At 53.9% G+C, this 19,838-nt stretch overlaps 6 protein-coding genes across 6 annotated transcripts; 3 read left to right on the top strand and 3 right to left on the bottom strand.

Moving 5' to 3' along the window:
• The first annotated feature begins 1,096 nt into the window (after positions 1–1,096).
• On the top strand, positions 1,097–1,591 carry BDZ83DRAFT_607649 (uncharacterized protein). Its single transcript, XM_060507439.1, has one exon. It carries the CDS (start codon positions 1,214–1,216, stop codon positions 1,541–1,543), a length of 330 nt encoding a protein of 109 aa, XP_060369027.1. The 5' UTR covers positions 1,097–1,213; the 3' UTR covers positions 1,544–1,591.
• Positions 1,592–3,864: 2,273 nt separating this feature from the next.
• Positions 3,865–5,454, top strand: BDZ83DRAFT_569460 (uncharacterized protein; the record flags this gene model as incomplete). The annotated part of the gene is made up of 1 exon (XM_060504198.1): positions 3,865–5,454. One exon carries the CDS (start codon positions 3,865–3,867, stop codon positions 5,452–5,454), a length of 1,590 nt encoding a protein of 529 aa, XP_060369026.1.
• A 541-nt stretch (positions 5,455–5,995) lies between these two features.
• Positions 5,996–6,676, bottom strand: BDZ83DRAFT_569288 (acetyltransferase; the record flags this gene model as incomplete). Its single annotated transcript, XM_060504174.1, has 1 exon — positions 5,996–6,676. The coding sequence occupies one exon, from the start codon at positions 6,674–6,676 to the stop codon at positions 5,996–5,998; it is 681 nt and encodes a 226-aa protein (XP_060369025.1).
• Positions 6,677–7,788: 1,112 nt separating this feature from the next.
• BDZ83DRAFT_569505 (OPT oligopeptide transporter) lies at positions 7,789–10,913 on the bottom strand (the record flags this gene model as incomplete). The annotated part of the gene is made up of 2 exons (XM_060504203.1): positions 7,789–8,692; positions 8,740–10,913. 2 exons carry the CDS (start codon positions 10,911–10,913, stop codon positions 7,789–7,791), a joined length of 3,078 nt encoding a protein of 1,025 aa, XP_060369024.1.
• Positions 10,914–13,506: 2,593 nt separating this feature from the next.
• On the top strand, positions 13,507–14,125 carry BDZ83DRAFT_727681 (uncharacterized protein; the record flags this gene model as incomplete). Its single annotated transcript, XM_060512790.1, has 2 exons — positions 13,507–13,792; positions 13,853–14,125. The coding sequence occupies 2 exons, from the start codon at positions 13,507–13,509 to the stop codon at positions 14,065–14,067; spliced, it is 501 nt and encodes a 166-aa protein (XP_060369023.1). The 3' UTR covers positions 14,068–14,125.
• A 1,534-nt stretch (positions 14,126–15,659) lies between these two features.
• On the bottom strand, positions 15,660–19,486 carry BDZ83DRAFT_763936 (copper-transporting P-type ATPase; the record flags this gene model as incomplete). Its single annotated transcript, XM_060515223.1, has 3 exons — positions 15,660–19,047; positions 19,099–19,167; positions 19,222–19,486. 3 exons carry the CDS (start codon positions 19,484–19,486, stop codon positions 16,160–16,162), a joined length of 3,222 nt encoding a protein of 1,073 aa, XP_060369022.1. The 3' UTR covers positions 15,660–16,159.
• Between the last annotated feature and the right edge of the window lie 352 nt (positions 19,487–19,838).

The raw sequence follows: 19,838 nt of genomic DNA, 5'->3' as shown, positions 1-19,838 counted from the left end.
TTCCGGGGGTTGGCGACTCAACATCCACGGGCTTGCAGCACGCTGGCAAAGTTTTCCAGGACAAGGGGGTTCGAGATTGTCCCTTTTCTTGAAGACACGGTCAATTCTGCAACGGATCCTGCACTCCAGTACGGGGCTCGGGGATTCTCCTTGAGTTTCGGCGCTCTCTGTGCAGAATTCTTTGTTGCGGTGTCTTGGAATCGACCTCTCAGCATTGAGGTCTCCGTTTGTGACCGGCCACCGCTCTTTCTTTTGCCTTATCGAGGTGAGGCTACAAAGTGATAGATGACTGGTAGGATGGTGGAAGTAGGAGACACCGAGAGTACAGACTGAAGGCGGTCTAATATGTTTCCGCCACGAGAGAACTCACGAGACCAAGTCTAATGAAGTGAGGTTACTGCTGATGCTTGTGTGGTGGTCGCAAGTTACCGCATGTGTCGTCTCGATGTTGAAGAATCGGGTAAGCCAAACGGCTCCGGGGAAGCTTCCATGCAGGAGGATCCGCAAATCCACCCAACTTGGAGAAAGCTCACAAAAGCAGCCAAGCTGTGGGCCTGTCGTGTGCTAACATTAGAGGTATCTGAGCTACTGAGCCATGCTGAGGAGGCCTACTTGGGGGCGGCCAGAGATCGAAGCTAGGCAGGTTTCATCAGATATCACCAGCTCAAACATTTGGTCCGTTGAAGGGCTTCACAGAAGAGTGTGGAGCTCATCCGTCAAAGGCCTAGAGTCATTGGACAAGTTTGCAAGCGCAAATACAGCAGACGCTCCCGCAAAGACCAAACAGGTATGGGTATCGTTTTGCTGGAGGCGCACAGGGGTGGGATTTGCAGAGCGGGTTCGCGGATAGGTGCATAGAGTGCCATCTGGCCGCTGACTCTAACAGCTTGTTCGAGATGGTGGAACCAGGCTGGCCATCCTGCAGCGTTGAAGATCTCAGGACTACGTTAAGCTGACTCGGCACGCGCGGCCGCGGCCCTGGAGAACAGAGAAGAACCAGGGTACATACCAAAGACGTCCAGTTGCGATTTGCCATAACCGATAGCCTTCGCGGTAGCGGACCATCGTGGGTACTAGACGATTTCTCTTCAGATGACACGTTATCCTATGAGCGAGCGTGGATGTTGGCCTCTCGTCAGACCGCTAAAGCCGGGTCATCTTCTTTGTGACCTGGCTATGTGCATATCCGTAGGCAGGCCAGTGATTTGCTAAGATGATCTTATTTCTTCGAGAGAAGCATGATCCGTATCATGCTTTTATGTGGCTCCTGTTGGAGGGGGTGGCTGCAGCTGTCACCAGAAAGCTCCTTGTTCCCCCACGAGCTTGTCTGCGTACAAGCACGAAGAAAATGTCCGATGGGAAGCACAAGAGTCCGGTCTATCTTGGAGTACTGCCCCTAGGCTGGCGTCGCAGGTCCATCGGCAGAAGTCTTCCTCCTGACAGTGGCATTGACCAGACCGCGGAAACCTCTGTTCGAACAGGTCATGGATCAAGCGCGATCGCCCTCGTGGGATCAGTCGTGGACAGATCCGACTTGTCTTGACAACTCTCGCTGCGTCGCTGAAGTGATGCTACGAATGACAGTAATCACGAATCCACAGCATGTCGAGAATACGGAGAACGGCATTGGTCATAGTCGAGTCAATGGCCCCCCCCTGTTTAGTGCTTCGTTGATATGGTAGCTAGGCATTGGCTTTCTGCGGCTTACCGCGCACCGCTACTTTCGGCAAGCATTAAGTCTGGCGTGGCCGTGGCCCACAGGCTGGGCATTCTTGCAAACGGACCAGATGATGAGCTGGACGGGGTTATGGACCCTCAAAGACAACTCAATTACGTTGCAAGGGTAGCAAGAGAAGTGAACGACAGCGCTTTTCTGATCCTTGCTGCAAGCTGATGAACCGATATCCAGGCGTTTGTTCATATGTTTCGCAGCGTTAGGCGATGCCGGAAAGAGAGACGGCAACCCCGCCAGATCCTGACAACGACCAGCCTTGAATCGTGGCTTTTAGGTCCATATTTTCAGAGGCCCAATAGAATACCAAATCCGGCACTGTTGAGGCTTCTGAGGGAAGTGTTGGCGAAGATTCCATCGTGGTTTCAGATGGCCATTCTCTGTCTCGGTGACACCACAGTGAGTGACAGGAGAGGGGTGGCGACGTCGCCATGCGTAGTGCGACTCAAGAATAGCAGCGGTGACGGATGTGCGCATCGTCTTCGGGATATTCTGCTCTTTTGCCATGCAGAATTCGGGAGTTAGTCGTACACAGCGTGGATGGAAAGCATGATTGTGTAGCTCGACCGACGGGTGGGCAGCTCCACCTTACGCGGCGGCCAAGAGTAAGGCCATCCGTAGTCCATCAGGCCATGGAGTCAACAAGCAATGTTGTGAAATACTGATTTCCTCAAGATTATCTTCTGCTTAGGAGGGTGCAGCGAATCCTTGGTGTTTGGGTTATCTGGGCTATCGTCATGCCTGAATACCGAAGATCAGTTCTATCTAAAGCAGTACTCAACGTTTCCAAGTAAGAGAAAACGCTATGAAGCCTCTAAATCCATTTGAAACCAATCGGAGTGATGAAGATTCCGCTAGGCTTAAGTCGCACGTAGTAGAGGACTGAAATGTTTCTGTGATACTAGCCTGAGGAGGTGACGGCGTCGCCTCTCACAGTGCGACCCGATACCTCGTGGTTCTACGGCTCGCCCTCGATGCAAACTCGTCGTGGCCGGCGCTGCACCACTGCTGCGTTGCACGACGTCGGAAGGAGAATAAATGTGTGGAGAAGGGAGATACTTTTGTGCAATGTCTGATGATATCTCCGAGAAGTGATGAATTGAGAGGAGGCTGGCAAGGGACGCTCTGATGTTGAGGATGATGTAGAACGAGGGGTTGTGTCACACAACATCGGCTCGAGGACACAAGTATAGCATCCACACAATTGCCGTAGCAGCGAGTAGGTACCTTAGATGCTAAACTGCCTTGAGATATTCTCTTGGCCCATCAAAAGAGGAAGCGTCGACATGAGCGGCCCGCCTTCCCTGGAGTCTCGGAGGCGGAGAGCGCCTTAGCTAAGCACCCGGGCCCGTCTTCTTCCCCAACGGCCCAAAGACGCCAGCTTTTTGGTTGCACACCCTCTCTCATCTCCCGAACCATCTCATGAACAGGTCCGTTCATCCCGTTTCGTCGGCCCGAGTTTAATTAACTCTTTTCCCGAAGAGGCTTTCCATTTTCAACACAACCGGCCGTCGACAGATGCTACTCGAGAACCCCACAAAGAGCCTCCTCGACCACACCTAAACCTAAATCACCAAAGTTGCTGCGTCGGGTATCGAGTGCCATGATGGTTCGAAGTACTGTTCCCCAGTGCTCTGCTACATCTTCCGAACGGGATTCGTGCACGAAAGCCCTTGCCATTCCATCATCACCAGCTAAACTTATCGCCAGGGAGAAGTGGTACGAAGCATTGCGGTGGCAATCTAGCCTGCCAGCAACGCAACGCGAGATATTGGTCTTACACGTTTGAGAACAAGACACTCGAAAGATTCTAGGACTCTAATACAGCTCTGGCATACTTTGGTGAAGATACTCTGGGTGCAGCAGCGTTGTGTCTCTGCACTTGGCATGGAGGCGCCATAGTGTACGCGTTTCGCCGGATGTGTGTATGGTGTGTCTCACTACCTCTCACTACCTCCGAGGCGGACTGAATTCCACGCATCATCCCTTTATCGTGGCCAACATTCCTCGAAATCCCCTCAAAAAGATGGCAATGTCCTCCGAATGGGGGGATTTGTTTGTTCGTTCGCGTCAAGTGTTGCTTTTCACAGCGGCCTTGATTCACTGACAAAATGGGCGCCCTTCCACCTACAATGCAGCCCATGTACGCTTATCACAACCATGCCAGGGCATTACACGCGGTAACGTTTTTGCTTGTCCTTCTTTTCATATTGATCCAGGTTGCGAAAAGTCGACAGGATGCTTACGAGGTCATCGACGTCGATCCCCTTGTGCCGGTGGTCAAGACCAGCCAAAAAGAGACTTCTATACACGGCAGCGATTACCTGAGGGAATTTGCGGAGCGGCACAGTCTTACACAAAACATATCTTGGTACTCTCAGAGGATCAGGGTCGTACCAGAAGCCCCTCAGAGGTTCCCAGTGACAAACATCAAGCGCGCGTTTGCGGATAAGGAGTTTCGAAACATTCGTTGGGATGACGAGAGTTTCGACATGTACCCCAAAGGCGATGCAAACGACCTTCCCGTAACCACAAGCATACTACCAGGCGCCGTCGATGCTTCCGATTTGCTGTTAGGCATCTCAACGACCTACAAGCGCCTCACAAACGCCAATGACTCTCTCATCATGGACTGGCAGCGGTGGCTCACGAACGGCCACGGCAAATCGAACGGGGCGACTGTCATCGTGACGCTTTACCGAGCCACAAGCGGAGAGGCGTGGGAAATATACGAGAAGCTGCAAGCTTTTGGCATAGACGCTACAGTGGTGCCTCTGGAAAAGAAACGGGACAAGCCCTCGAGATACCTTGACTTGGTCACCATTCTTATGGATGTCAACGAGGCCTTGACCGAGCAGGAACACGGCAAGAAATATTTTGGCCTCCTGGACGACGACATCTTTCTTCCCACTCCAGGACAGCTCACCCAAAAGCTTTCCAAGTTTGACGCCTCGAGCCCTTATTACATCGGGCTTCCCAGCGAGCGACCAGACTGGTCCGTCGAGAATGACACGGCAGTCACGCACGGCGGCGGTGCCATTTTCCTCACCCCGCCCGGTGCCCTCCTCGTCTCTCACCTCCCGTGCCGGCCCGAAGAGGGGTTCACCGGAAACCACACCAAATGGGACAGCATCCTCCACGACTGCGTGACGACCCACACCGACCTCTCCTTCCACGTCCTCCCGAGCTTCTACTCCCCCACAGACGCCCTCTACAACATCCAAGCAGCAGCCTACGACCTAGGCGTCTCCCCGCTTACCCTCCGCCACTACAAGTCCCGCCACCGCTTCGACCCCAGTCAGGGCCACGCGGTGACGTCCGTCTGCGGCGAGGCCTGCTTCCTGCAGCGCTTCCGGTTCGCTGACGACTGGGTGCTGGTGAACGGGTACTCGCTCACGCACTACTGCGCCGGGTCCGAGGTTGTGCCCATGGAAGCCGACGCGGATCTCCAGGGGGCTATGCAATATGGTCAGGAGGCTGAGATGCCGCTGGGAGAGGGTATCGTGCTGCACGACTCTACGGAGGATAAAGAAGTCGTGACGTGGAGGGGCACGAGGAACGTGTGGCTGTTGCTGGATTCTGTTGTTGGAGAGAAGGGAGAGGTTTGGCAGGTGTATGTGAAGAGGCGAGGCGGTTCGGGCTTCATGGATGGAGAGGAGGAGGGCGAGGATGGTGATGGCGACCATCTTGATTCTGTTATTGTGCTCATTTGGGAATCTTGAGCTTTGCTTAGGATGCAAGTAAACGACTGACGTTCAACTTCACTTCAGAAACAGACGTGCTCGATGTGATTTATATGTTTGTGACCGTGCTCTTTCTCCGTTATCCGCTTCATATCCTCTCAGACCCCGCCTGCAGATGTACAGACATGAACTTACAGGTCCGAGGTTCTGGGAGACCTCGAAACCAAACCACCATAGACGCGTTCCGGTCTTCGAGTGATTGTACTACAAGATACCCCTGGTCTGGCCATGCTGCCCCCAGAAAAAGACACAGGACCATTAGTTTCAGGTGGGCATTCAATCCTGTGATAAGTAAGGAGACATTTCGGACTGATCACTACCGCTACTTCGTTATCTTTTGGTATCTCCCAACTCAGAGGCAATGCCATCTTCTCGTTTTGTATACCTCGAGGAAGAAAGACACTGGACGTGAGCCGCCACTCACTCAAGACGGAAAACACCAAAGGCAAAATGGAACCAAAACCAGATCTCCAACCGCTCTTGAACAAATTCAAGATACCTTTCCCAGTTCAACCTCCATTCACTTCCTCCACGTCGCCCCCGTAACCTCAAAAAACACCTCCCCATCCCCCTCCTCCTTTCCAGGCTTCACAACCCCAGTCCACCCAAACCTCTTCTCAACCAACCCCCTCATCGGCACATTCCTCTCGCTCATCGTGGCACTCACCCTCTCAAGCTGCAGCCCGCCCTCGGCAACCTTCCGGAACCCCCACTCGACAGCCGACCGCACCGCCTCAGCCGCGAACCCGCGGCCCCGAAACTCCGGGTTAATCATGACGCCCACGTCGCCGACTCTGACCTTCTGCCCGTCCTCTTCGTGCTCGTTGATGCCGCCGTACCCGCCGAACCCGATGATTGTGCCCTCTTCGTCCTGCTCCTTCTCCCCTGACGATTGCTTGTTGTCATCATCACCACCAACATAAACAACAACTAAATTCACCCTCCCCGGCCCACTCACAACCTTCCCACTCGCCTCATCAACAACACTAGGCACAGCAGCGCTCTCCCTCATCCTCGCAATCACAATCTTGGCCACCTCGGGGGAAATAGCCGAGGCGTGCGGGTCGTATTTCGTATTTTCCGGGTCCGAGAGCACGGCCGAGACGGCGGCGAAATCGGATTCTTCCAGGGTGCGGAGGAGGATTGGGTGGGTTGGTGAGCGGAGGGTTGTGGGGAGGTGTGTTGCTTGTGTCGGTGCCATGATTGCGAAGTTTTAGGAGGGGATTTGTGTCAGAGGGTTTTTGGTGGGTAGTTGATTTGCTTTGTTTGAGCTGGTGTTGATGGCGGGTTTGTGAATGTTATCTTTGGTTTGATCTCTTGAGATGAACTGACGTTGGAGAAGTTGGAGCGGATTGAGTTTCTGGGGGTTTGCGATGCACGGCGTCCAATTGTAGCGCTTCAAGAGCTTGAACTCGAGTCGAGTGAGATGAGTGGGATGAAAGGTGTCTGTCTCTTCTCAGAATCTCCCGAAATCGCCGTCCTATAGAGCCGTCTTAAATCCTCAACTCCAATGCCCCTCACCCCGCGAATCTCCAACTCCAATCTCGACACAAACATTCCCGATACTCCAAGTCCCCTGCAAATCGCAATCCTCTAAACCAAATTCTCAATGTGCTGACGGCCGTCAGAATAGAGGACAGAAATTCCCACTCGCTCCCGTGGAACGTCGCAATCGGCAGCGGCCCCAACAGCATCCCATCAGCCAATGCGAGAGTAGCGTCAGCCGCAAAGATCAATCCACCTGATTTTGGCCTCACTTTATAACCCCACAGAAATTGTCTAGCTTGGCTCATTCTCTCCTAGCAATCTCACGCAGTCAGATCCTGCCTATCGTTCTTGCGCCCACGAGGGAAGGATTCAGATGCCGGTCCGGCCACCCGAATCCGTTTCGAGAAGGTCGGTGGTAGACCCGGCACGGTCCTGCGGCACCACCAGAACGGCTCTGGAGCCGCGCTGATGGACTTGATCTCCGTATGAAAGCTTACGGGCGGGGAATAAGAGTCATTGGCCTCTATTTGCACTCTGTGACTCACTCTTCATTTCAGAATGGGTTCAACAACACGACTTGAGGCATGGGTAAATCACGACCCAAAGTGGTCTTGATTCAAATTTCGCAATGCAGCATCTCTCTATGACGTGCTTCTAAGTGCGTGAACAATCATCCCGAGGGCTTGAATTAACCCCGGCCAATGGCAAAACTCCATCTCTTGCATCTTAATCCAAAATTATGCCATCCCTATACCTGCTTGCCATGCCGAAAAACGTATCAAATAGTTTCCATAAAGTCGTTTCGTGTCGTGTCATCGGAAAGAATCACCACTTGTCGGGGCCGAAATGCTCTCCCTCAGGCACCGTATTGTACGAGCACGCCTGCCAGTCGCATCCTTGCTTGTACACTTCTGTACCCCACCATTTGAAGCCCTTCATGTGCCCGGGGTAGACGAAGCCAAAGAACACCACGACGATGCCAAACGCCAGACTCGAGTCCAACGCCGCGCTCATGGTCATGGTGTACTTTGCCCACCACGCGCTCTTTCTCCTCTTGACCAGGTAGTTGAACACGTAGCACACCACTGCCCATACCGAGAAGTTGAGCCCCGTCGCCGGTGGAATCCACGCCATGGAACCGAAAACGACCGGTAGGTTAATCTTTCGGAGAATGCTGTGCCTGTTTTTGCGCGCGTAGAGCCACAGGGGAATCGGCGCGATGGCTCCAATGAAGAAGCACCACACAAGTCCGCGGTAAGTTGCGTTCGGTCCGAAAAACTCGCCCGGTCCAACCACACCCCAGAGAATGGAGCCGTTGAAGTGCACACGCGCGATCGGGCACGTGAAGCCATTAACAGCCTCTGGCGTGCAGATGCCCTTAACATTGGCAAACATCCAGTTGAGAACGCCAATCTGGGTTAGGGACGACACAATCGTGGCCACCATCTGCACCGAAAACATGATACGGGGCGGAATCTTCATGTAGTGGCCGAGCTTGAGATCAGAGGCAAACTTGATGCCTTGGGCTGACGAGATGTAGCCATAGGTGACAAACACCATGTTTGCGATTGGGCGACCAGGGAACACAGCGCCGCAGATGAGCTGGCAGATCAGGTAGATGCTGCTGTGCTGATTGGTCACTGCCATGATGATGCCATTAGGGATGAAGAATATGGCGCAGATCCCCAGTGACATGAGCAAGCCGTACCACGGGAGGTGGATGGGGTAGCTATACTGTTAGCCTATAATCGTTTCAATTTATAAGGGAAGTCTTACTATTCGACGACAAAGATGCCCACCGCCAGCATCGTGACAAACGTTGCTAGATACCAGGAAAGAGGAGCATCTTTGTACCGCTTCATCAGCCGGCAGTGAACATCTTCTCGGAACATCATGCCCTCGAGGTTGGAAGAAGATCTTGAGAGACCTCCGTGACTGCTGAATGATCGCTGAGGTCTGATGTGCTCGGAGCTGCCCGAAACAGGCTGGTAGACCGCCTGTCCTTCATTGCGAGCTTCCGCCATGGCCGTCTTCCACGTATTCCACATGTCCTTGCCATGCCAGCAAACCGTATGTGTCAGAAGCGCCGCAAGAGCAGCGAACTGAACACCATAGCTGAGCACATAGGTGATGGGCAGAAAAACTCGGCTGTATTTGCTGTATGCTTCTCTGTCGAAAAGGAACTCGGATGTCAGGATCTTGCTCACATCGTAGACCTTGCCCTTGTTGTCGAATACTGCAGAAGACAAGATTGGCATATACGATGAATAGAACACATTGGCGTAGTAGGCGATGGGCGCAATGAGCCACATGACGATGACGAGACCGCCAATGACGTTCATCGCAGCCCAGAAAGGGACCAAAAGGGGAGACCCGATGTACGTGACCTGAGCCCAGTCGAAGGTCAGGGGAAATAGTCCCAGACCAGAAACGGTGCCAAATAGGTTGGCAACCACCACGTTCTTCGGCGCAAACCACGTAATGACGTTGAAGTAGCTGAGGCATGGCATCAGGAGGCCGGGAAGGAAGTAAAAGACGAACCCTCCGAACCACACGAGGTAGAAAAACTTCCACCTCGAAATCCTCCAGCCGTCCGCAATCCTGTTCTCCTCCTTATGGAGCGTCCCGAACATGGCCGCAGACATCAACGTTCCAGGCCAAATCATGCCGCTGGGTCGAACCAGGAATCGACGCGTAAGGCCGGCAAATGCGTAGCCGAGGATTTGAGTCGACAAAATCAGGAGGATTTGGTAGGTTATTGTGGCTTCTTGGTGATAAAACCTGGACTGCTCAACAATGACGTCGGTAGCAAAAGCGAAGCCGAACGAGACGTTGCTGCTCACGTAGACGCAAGTATGCTCCTTTTCGTTCCACCGCCCTTGCGCGAGCCATCTGCGAAATCGGGTTACGGACCGTTTCGCCGGCGGCCGGTTCTCGGCATCAGTCTGGAGGACACCATCCAGAAACTCCTCCGCAGGGTCGCTGTGATATTTGAGAAGGTAGTCCCACATAAGGCCAAGTGGGTGGACGAGTAACAAGGCAATGACGGGCGTAATAGCAACACTGGGGTATCGTAGCGAGAAGAACAAGTTGGTAGAAGAACCAAGCACTGAAAACAAAAACGACAGCGTCCACATCCTCGGAGTGTTGATGGACAGGGTGATGTTATCCGTTGGTGGCACCGAGGCGCGGACGACTTCATGTGGCGAGTTGTCAGCTGGATCCTCATCGGCTTCGCTGCCTGTGTAGTCGTCGTAGTCCACCTCATCCTCGGCCACGTCTGACTTTGCATCCTCGAGCATGTTTGTCGTCACGGGAGCTTGGGTCACGCCAAAGCGCCCCTCAAGCCCGGTTGTAAGGGCGGCAGCATCCAACTCCTCAGAGAGACGAGAGCTCTCCCTTCTTGAGGCAGTGGAGAACCTCGAGGAAGCTGACCTTGTGGTGTCGGATACATATCGCATCGGGTGTGCGTTCCCCGTCCTTGAATCACTCCCGGTAGGTGAAACATTGCGGCTGGGATCTTGGGATACGGCGCCGTAGGAAGGGGCGTCGTCGCGCGAAGAGCGCAAAAGAGAAGGTTTCGAAGGCATTGTGCCGTCGTCTAGATGCGGGACGGGAGACTGAGGGTTCGATTTGATCGTATCGTCACCATGTTCGCCGGCGCTGGAAGCGTGGGAAAGGGTAGAGGGTCGGCTTCGCAAAGTGGAAGGGCGAGATCGAGGGTGGCGTGCCGTGTTATATGGGTCAGAGGCGGTTTGTACGGATGACGAGGTAGTCGAAGGATTCGCAGCATCAGCTTCAGCAGCGGCAGAGCTGTCGTTCGTAGGACCGTCTACAGGTGCAAGAAGAGGCAAAGGTTCTAGAGCCAAAGCAACCGTATCGGCGTCGGGGTCGGGAGGGAAAAGTGCCTTGGGCTTGCTTTTGTGGCCGGATGCCCTTCTTTGGCTCATGGCTCCTCACCAGTCGAGTGCCAGTGGCAGTAGCCTGGACAGGCAAGAAGAAGCAACAAGTGACGGGTCAGAAACAGAGACGACAGGGAAGCGCGAGTAGTGTGAGTGGACTGTGGACCATGGACCTTGACCGTGGGCTCTGGATGGAGGGATGGAGGGGGGCACCGCGGCGGACTGGTCTGGAGGGAGTGGGCGTGGGCGTGGGAATGGTAGCTTGGTGGGGGTGGCTATCGTCGGGGGTGTGGATGATAGAGGAGGAGAGAGAGAGACTGAAAAGTGTACGGATAGGTAGTCTGTTTGTGTGCTGATTCAATGTGTGATGTGGCCCAGCTGCGTTAACGGAACGGCACGGAACCTTGACTGGCCAAAGTTGGCACAACTCGGACGGTTGAATGGAAGCCTGGACGTTGACAGCAATGTGAGGTCCTGTTCCTGTGAACTGGCCTGCCCTGCCCTACCTTGATGCTGCTCCCTCTCCCTTTCGTGAGCTGAGGCGTGGTACCGCGTTTTGTTTGGCAGTATTAGGCCGCTTGTCTCGGTTGGCAGACGGGGGAAAGCTGCTTGGTGGCCAAGAAGGGAACACTAGCGGGTTTAGAGTGGAATCAGATCGGTGGGAACCCCAAGAAGCTGGAGCGGCAAGTTGCAACTAGGTACTGCGAAGGTAGGGAACCACACCGGTGTCGAATTGTTGACCGGCGGCAGTTTCGCGGATGTCTAGGAATGACGGACGTTGTGTGAATGGGCTGAAAGATGATGCGACGTAAGAGGTGCAGATGGGATTTCGCTGGCGCGGGTTGAAAGCGAGAGAAAAAACGAGTTACGGATTGGTGGACGAATGACAGTTGTCCGTGGGGGTTTAGCCTTGCCCAGAAAGGCCAGTGACCCGGGCGCAGCTCCAAGTTCCTCCAACCCATGGCCCTAATCCTGGCTGTTCAGTCCATGCTTGGGAGGCCTGGAGCCTGGAGGTGAGGATGCCAGTCAGTGCTCGGATGCGATGCTTGTCAAGGACTCAAGGGGCCTAGGATGAGGGATGAGGGATCAAGGGTGCCGCCTGTGCCCTGTATCCGATTCTTGTGCGTCTGTGTGTTTGCGGAGGGGTTCCCGTCACTCTCTTCTCTGTTCGTGCCCTTCTGGGACCGTGCCGTACGAAATGGAGCAACATTCCTGACTCGACTCCGCAGTCGGCGGTGTTTTGACCGTGAATAAACTGTGATCCAAGGTGCTTTTGGAGGGGAAGCGAAGCATAGCAGGAAGCTTGGTAGAGCAGGAGGCATGCAATCTCCTTCTCCCAGGTCAAGTCTGCGGCCAGCCTACCTCATCTCATTCCAGGTTCTATAGGTACTGCGTATGCCGCCCGCCGGCTGTCAATGTCATGTACAATATCAACAACCTTGCGGTGTGTTCAGCACAGCGGATTGTGAGAAATGATAGTCATTACAAATGCAAAGACGGTGAGTGGTTCCTCGAGAGCCGGGCTTGTGTGCAACTAGAGCAAGGCACAGCAGAAGTTCCTCTAGACCCCGGTCTCATTGGAAGAGCTGTAACAGTAAGGGTGTGCTGCTGCCGCCTTAGCGATGGGTAAGATGGGCTTTTCAAGGGGGAAATGTCGATTTGCGGCGATCCCAGGCTGCTGCGACTTGCAGCTCGCCTCGCACTGCAGGCTGCAGGACGACGATCCAACGAGCAGCCTGGTCCAACAACACGGCATGCAGGCAGACTGGCAGCCCCAGAGGAGAGGTTTGGAGGCCGCAGGACGAGACGCAGGCGTGGCAGGTAAGCTGAATGGGGCCATGGGCAACACTTCTGTGAGGGTCGAGCCAAGACCCGATCAGAGTTGGGATTGTCGAAGCTATCGACGGCTCGGGCGGGAAGCGAAGCCCATGTCCTTGGTCCCTAGGTCTCTCAGGATCGGTACGGATACGCCTCTCCCATTAGTAGCTCGTGGGTCTCTAGCGGGTAGAATGGGGGCATCAGGCGGACATGGCGGGATGACACCACTCTAACGAGCCGATTCGCATCTGCCATGGCATGCCGCATGGCCTATCCAGAAGAGAGCATGGTACAGAGTATTTGGGCCTATTGGCGTTTGGCTAATAAGCCGATTCAAAGTAGTCGTTCCGGGCAGCCCTGTCAAATGATGGAACCCCCAAAGGCCGTGCGCAACAAGGGGACTGCGGCGTCAGCAGCGGGTAATAAACCATAAGCAAAAGGTTGGAGTTGACATACTACTGTGTATGTACGAAGTAACGGACAAATATTGGACAAACGTGAGGAGGCTGAGCTTCCCGTCTGAGGCGACCGGCTGCTGGAAAAGGGCAAGATGAGGCGCCTCCCGTTTGAGCCTGAACAAAAAAGGTGCAACGCTTCCCGATGGATAAAAAAAGACAAAGGCAAAGAGGAAGTCCGGATGGTTACACAGCTCAGGACAGCAAGATCAGATTAGATAAGCGTCCCTTATTGTACTTCACTGGGTGCTTACTTAAGAAAAGGTACCTTAAGGTGAGGTGAGGAAGGTGAGTGTTTGGCAGTTGCATTCTCGTGCCGGTCCGCGCCTTCCATTGAGTGGGCAGATCAAACACAAACAGCAAGAGCCATGCCAAGACCCCTCCATGCCTTCCTTTTGCTGCTCAACCTGCTGCTCATGTTGCTTCGGTGCAAGGCACCGGCAGGCACGACATCAGACCGACCGAGCTGCAGTTGCCAGTTATGTTACCATCCCGAATCTGCCATGTTCCTGTATGGTGGCCGTGCCTGCCTGCCCGGAGTGAAGCGCCGATATACGGAACCAGAAAGTTCCACTCGCCGACCTAGAAACTTCAGACTTTCAAAGTCGGGTGTCTTCGCAAACCCTCAGTCATCATCCATGGGCTTTCTTAAGTGTACGGCCTTGTTTACTTTGTCAAAAGGACCGACCACTGAACCCACTGACGACGGCTCAGTTGCCCAACGGATTCCCTGCATTAGACCGCCCTCCATACATCGAGTCTACTTGCAAATGGCCATCCCTACTCAACTGCATAGGAGCCCGAAGCCAACAAGCGCCAACGCACTTTACGATCCGCCTTTAACCCAGGGAACCGGACGCCAAAAACGCTGCGGGCTTGGCCGGTGGTCACACGTCCGCCGCCAAACCACGACATGTGCACAAGAATGAGATCCGTCCCCACTGCGCATGATGATGCCGCCTGCTGCACGCATAAACCCTATTTCGCAGCCCCGAGTTATTTCTCTCCCTCGACCGTGAGAGAGCCTGCCATTCTCAGCCTGTTTCACGTCGTGGCTCTTGTTGGCGTTCAGAGTTACTGCCTTGTCCCCGTGCAAATTTGTTGCTTATTAACTTCCAAGGCAGCGAGTGTCACTCCAAATAAACACGCCCATCGCTTGCAAGTTGCGCATGCGCTTAGAGCGGATATCCAATCTGTTGGCCAAATCTGCCATCACAATGCCGACAAGTCAAACCATGAACCCTGCCCGCACTTTCTCTACCGTTTGTTTCTTTGCTTTTTTTTGTCTCCCTTTCCCGCATCCCACAGATGTTGGCTGGAGCAACAACAACCCTGCCTTACCTTTACCGGCTTACACACCGATCCGGCCCGGCGGTGACTGGTCGCTGGACTGAAACCATGTCCATCGTGGAACTTACCCAACCACGAAAGTCAGCCTCCATGGTACATCTAGGCCAAAATCACGATCCCGATGAATGCAATCCGTCCTCCCGGCTCCATGTCATATCCGCACCTTGACCGCTCACGTGGTCAGCTCGACGTGCCAGGCTCTTGCATGTTGTTGGTTTGAGTTAGTACACTCTACCGCGACTATGCCACACTTTTGTCGCCACCCAGCCTCACTTCTCGCATCACGACGCCTCATCCTTTCTCTCACCGCTCAGCACATGACGTCTGCAGTCATGGCCTGCACGACATTGGCATCCTAGCATTGACTCGCGTGGCAGCTGGCAAGGATGTTTACCTCCTTGTTTGCTTCGATACACATACCATCAAGACAGGACGCAAACACTTGATTGTCACCGTACACCCTGTCTCCTCGTGGGTTGTAGTCGATCCGAGAGTTCGAGGACACAAGCTGGTCCTCCGGGCTCCATGTGGCTGGTTCACATCGCTGTCTTCCGAATTTTGGTGGCTGGGCTCCTGCGGGGCCGTTCACCGTTGACAACAATCCACGGTGGATCCGGAGCAAGTCCCGTCTTTTCGGCGGGGCGGTAAGATTTTGTTTTGGTAATGCTCGTCTCTGGATTGGGCAATGCAAACCTCGAAGTGCGAGGATTATTGTTGCAAAGACGTCATCAGCTGTAGGTAGGTCTATTCCGATATAGCCAATGAGTGAGGTTGGAGAATGTGTGAATCGTGATTCGCTGTTCAACCCAACATGTTCAGTAACTACCACGGAGTACCTAGCACTGGCAAGGTACATTTGGTGAATCAACTTTGATGTATCTTCCCTCGTAGGGAATGTAAACACTTCCAGCATACCTCGCATCTTGGATCGCACAAGATGCTACCAAGTCGAAACGATCCGACAATTTCAATGTGCTGAGGCTCGTAACGGCTATGCATTCCCCTTTCCCAGTCGAGCCGCCATGCTGGATAGGAAGTGAGCCTGCGTAAGATACTGACCAGATTTCTCGTCTCAAGAGGTGTGTCTGGCTACGGTGCCTACACCTCAGGAAGTTTTAAGCGATAACGAAAGAAATGAAGAGAGGTCGAGTCTCAGAGGATCCGTCATAACCCTCGTCTCATATTTCTCATGGGCGCATCCTCTGACGCATGAATTACAATGAGGTAATCATAACACCGATGGTTGTCACTTCACAATGAATATAGATACGAATGCAATGGATTTTGGACAAGCAATTGTAGTCTCTTGTAATCATGTTTCCGTAACCGATTGGTCACCTCTTCTAGTCATGCACTCGAGTGGCAGACCTCGGCACGTTGTAAGTCTTTTTGCAGTAGAACCACCTCAGAGCGAGCGGAAATGAGAAGGCCAGTGAAGCAACCAAGCTTTGGTTACTTTGGTGACTCCATCGTACTCAAAAGCGAAGCAAAGCAAGCAAAATCCCAAGCCAAACTTCAACCCCTTTGCGTTATCGTCGGTGTTGAATCCTCATCTCCCCAAAAAGGCCGTCATCAACCAGTAATGACGAGAAAGAAAGTCGTCCTTTGCCTCAGCCCGCAGGTGTTGAACGTGCCAGCTAGGCCCCATCACACGTGCTCAACACCTGCCCCTTAGGCCTCGGTTCGGATCTTCTTTCCCAACATTGTCAGGGCAGCGACGATGACTGGCATCACGCTGACCATCTCGCCCAATCCCGCGTATGCGGGAGGTATCTTGAAGTTGACGGGCTCGAACGCGCCTCCGGCGAGCAAGATCGCGAGCACGTTGTACACGGCCGACCAGACAAAGTTGAACACCATGCGGTGGAAGCTGGCACGGCTGACCTCAAGCACGAAGGGGATACCCTCGAGACCTGCAAGGAGGACCACATCTGCGGCTCCCCGGGTGACGTCGCTGGCCGAAGCTGCACTGCCAAGTTGAACGCCTACATCAGCCTGGGTGACTGCCACCGCATCGTTGGTTCCGTCGCCGACAAACATGACGATCTTGCCCTCTGACATTAACGAGGCAACATAATCACGCTTCTGCGACGGGGTGCGTCGAGATGCCACATTGTGAATGCCAACTTGAGCGGCAACAGATTCAACGGCCCGAGTTTGGTCACCGGAGACCAAGTGAACGACAATGTTTTGGCGGGTAAGCTGACCAACAACTTTCTTTGCTTCCGGACGAAGACGTGTGCGCAATCCAAATATGGCGATAGGGGTAGAATCACTGGTGATGACGAGGATCGTCATGTTCGACTCTTGGAAACGGATGACGGAAGGCAGAGCATTGGCGTCAGTCCACGAGGGGTTTCCGGCGCAGACTTTGTGGCCATTATAGCTTGCTTCAACACCTGCGCCAGGGATAACTCGAGGGTCAGTAACCTGGACCTCACGGGTTGCCCGTGAGGCAAGATATTTCGCCAGGGCCGTAGATACGGGGTGATTATTGCCTGCCACGAGGGCTTTGGTGATGGCACGAGCCTCGTCATGGTCGGCAAGCAGGATCTCTTCCTCGAGAACGTCGAGGTCTCCCTCAGTTATGGTCCCAGTCTTGTCGAACACGACATCGCTGACCTTTCGAGCCCTCTCGGTGCACTCGGCCGATTTGATGATGACACCTCCTCTAGCGGCAATGCCACCGGCTACAACCAGGACCATTGGTACCGCGAGGCCGAGTGCGCAAGGACAAGAGACAGCGAGGACAGCAATAGCGTAGGTGATGGCAGTGGAGATTGACTTTCCAGTCGATTCGCCTTGAACTTTGACACCGATGACGGTCCAGACAATAATGACAACAATAGCAACGGCCGTGACGACGGGGACGAACCAGCCTGCGACACGATCTGCAATGTCCTGGATCCTCGGTTTGGAATTCGCTGCTTCTTCGACGAGCTCGGCAATATCGGTAACGGTATTCTTCCCAGGGAGGCGAGTAAGTTGGGCAACCAGAGTGCCGGATCCATTGATGGTGCCAGCGATCACAGTGTCACGCGATTTTTTGAAGACCGGGACGCTCTCACCAGTCAGCATGGACTCGTCTACCTCACTGGATCCAGTGACCACAAGACCGTCTGTAGGTACAACCGAGTGAGGAAGAACTTTGAACCTGTCGCCGTACTGAAGGAGACGGGCGTCGATTTCAACATCCTTCCCATCTTCAATGATAACAGCGGTAGACGTCTGAAGCGAACGCAGTGACACGGCAGCAACAGCGCGAATGCGTGCGTAAGCAGCAGTCAAGCGGCCAAGAAGCACAAGTGTAATCAGGAGGGTGCTCGTTTCGAAGAATTCGCGGGGATCGAGTGGCCGGTCAGCCATGTGAAATCCAAATCCTACAACCGAGTAGACGTAGGCAGCCGTGATGCTGATGACAACCAGCATGTCCATCTCAATAGCACCACTGTGCACCAGAGATGATATAGCTGGCTTGTAAAAGTCTGGCACCGCTATGAGCTGGACGAACGTCGCCAACACTATCGAAATAATCGAGCGTGTCTTGGGTTCAAGCTTCTCGCCCCAGGCCAGAACAACGACGGGAATGGTGAGAGTCGCGGCGGCGGCCGTCTTGATTAGTTGATCATACATCCTCTTTCTTCCACTCGCAATAGATGGGTCATCGCGAGGAGGAGCGAGTCCCGTCGAATGCGGTTGTATTTTGCTGAAAAGCGTTCGAGCTCCGATGACAGCTGGCTCATAGGTGACCCTCGCAGTTTTTTTGTCAACCAAGCTCACTTCGTTTACACCAATGATCGCCAGGTCGGCCAGCGCCTTAGCAGAGGGGCCTGAGGCGAGAATGTCAAGCGTCTGATCATCGCTCGACATTCGAGTACAATGGAAGCCTGTCGCCCGCTCGGTGTTGCGAATGATGTCTTCGGCCTTTCCTGCAGCACCGTCAAGAGTAAACTCGGCGTTGCCCATGACAAAATTGACTCGTACACCAGACACTCCAGGTATCCCTTTGAGGGTTCGTTCGAGTTTGTTCCCGCATCCAGAACAGGTCATGCCGTCGACAACGAGGGCAACGTGCTCAGATCCAGCATCCTTCTCGATATCCTTGTCCACATTGCCATCAATGGCAAGGTTTCCTTTCTCGTAAGCGGATCTAGGAGCTTTAACATCGTGGCCGCTGCAGCAGTCGGACTGACCATCGCGAACAGGCTTGATGTCCATGTCATGGTCGTGGGCGGCTTGCGATTTATTGCCACGTCGCTTAATTCCGTGATGGTGATGATGCTTGTGTTGGCCATGGGCATGCGCGGTGGTGTGCGCCTCGGCAGGCTCGCTTCGCTTCTTCCCGGCGGAAGACTTCACAGGAGCGGCTGCGGCTGTGACGACGGGTTTTTGCTCGCTGCAGCAGGCGGTTGGGAGACCGCGATCGAGAATACTGCGGCAGATGCAACGGGCCGATTCGAGATAGGCGCTGTACTGCTCGAAAGCCTTGGAGAGATGGGTGCTGCAAGCAGAGGCTGGATGGCGACCGTCCTTGTCATGGGAATGCTCGTGGGCACCTACTTTCGTGAGCTATAAGCACGCTTGATGATGGTCAGGGTTTCATGGGATACCATCGTGGGCGGCGTCGTCTTCGCATGATTTCTCGCACTCGACTGCGGCAGCAGCAATGATACACTTCTCTGTGGTACGGTGTTAGACAATGTACACATGACATCGCGGGGAATTTCTCGTACCGTCGCAGTGCTCTTCCTTGGAGGTGCAGCACTCGAGCTTGACAGAACGGCAGGTAGAATCATCTTCGGAATCGCAAAAAGTTTCGGCATCGCAGTTCTCATCCAGGCAGTTCACATCCAAGGCATCGTCGCATGCTCCATCGCCAGCACAGCAGTCGTCAAGCCTGGGATTATCGTCATGTTCGTGCCCATGGTCACTACCGTTTTCAGGGCCCGCGCATCCATGGTCCTTGGTAGGCTCGTCGGGGCAACATCCCGCACCCATCGTGTTCAAATAAGGCTGCTTTATTCGATAAGTCTGTTGATAAGGTGGAGGGTCATGTGAGGAGTGTAAGAAGAATGTTGAAGTTTTTGGGAGAAGAGTGATGTGCTGCCTCGAAAAAAGTGTCCTATTAGACGTCTAAAACAGGAGAGCTCCAACGCAGCTGGGGTTTTGCCGGGGTTACATGCAAGAGGAAGGCGTGGTGACTTCGGCAGTGGGCATTCCCGGATCGAACGACCCCATGTCGGAAGTTACCATCGCAAACATCATTCGTCCATTTCCCGCTTGGTTACTTTTTGCTGACTTTTGCCGTTTCTGAGTGTCCCGAATATGTGATCATTACGTGATGAACGTG

Source organism: Colletotrichum acutatum (genome assembly GCF_030867785.1).
Source record: "Colletotrichum acutatum strain CBS 112980 chromosome Unknown BDZ83scaffold_14, whole genome shotgun sequence".
Lineage (NCBI taxonomy): Eukaryota > Fungi > Ascomycota > Sordariomycetes > Glomerellales > Glomerellaceae > Colletotrichum > Colletotrichum acutatum.
The sequence above is the reverse complement of the archived record's forward strand: the minus strand, read 5'-3'. Positions and strand labels throughout refer to the sequence as shown.

Coding starts and splice junctions, on each gene's coding strand:
- BDZ83DRAFT_607649 (XM_060507439.1), top strand. CDS start 1,214: ATGATCTTATTTCTTCGAGAGAAGCATGATCCGTATCATGCTTTTATG.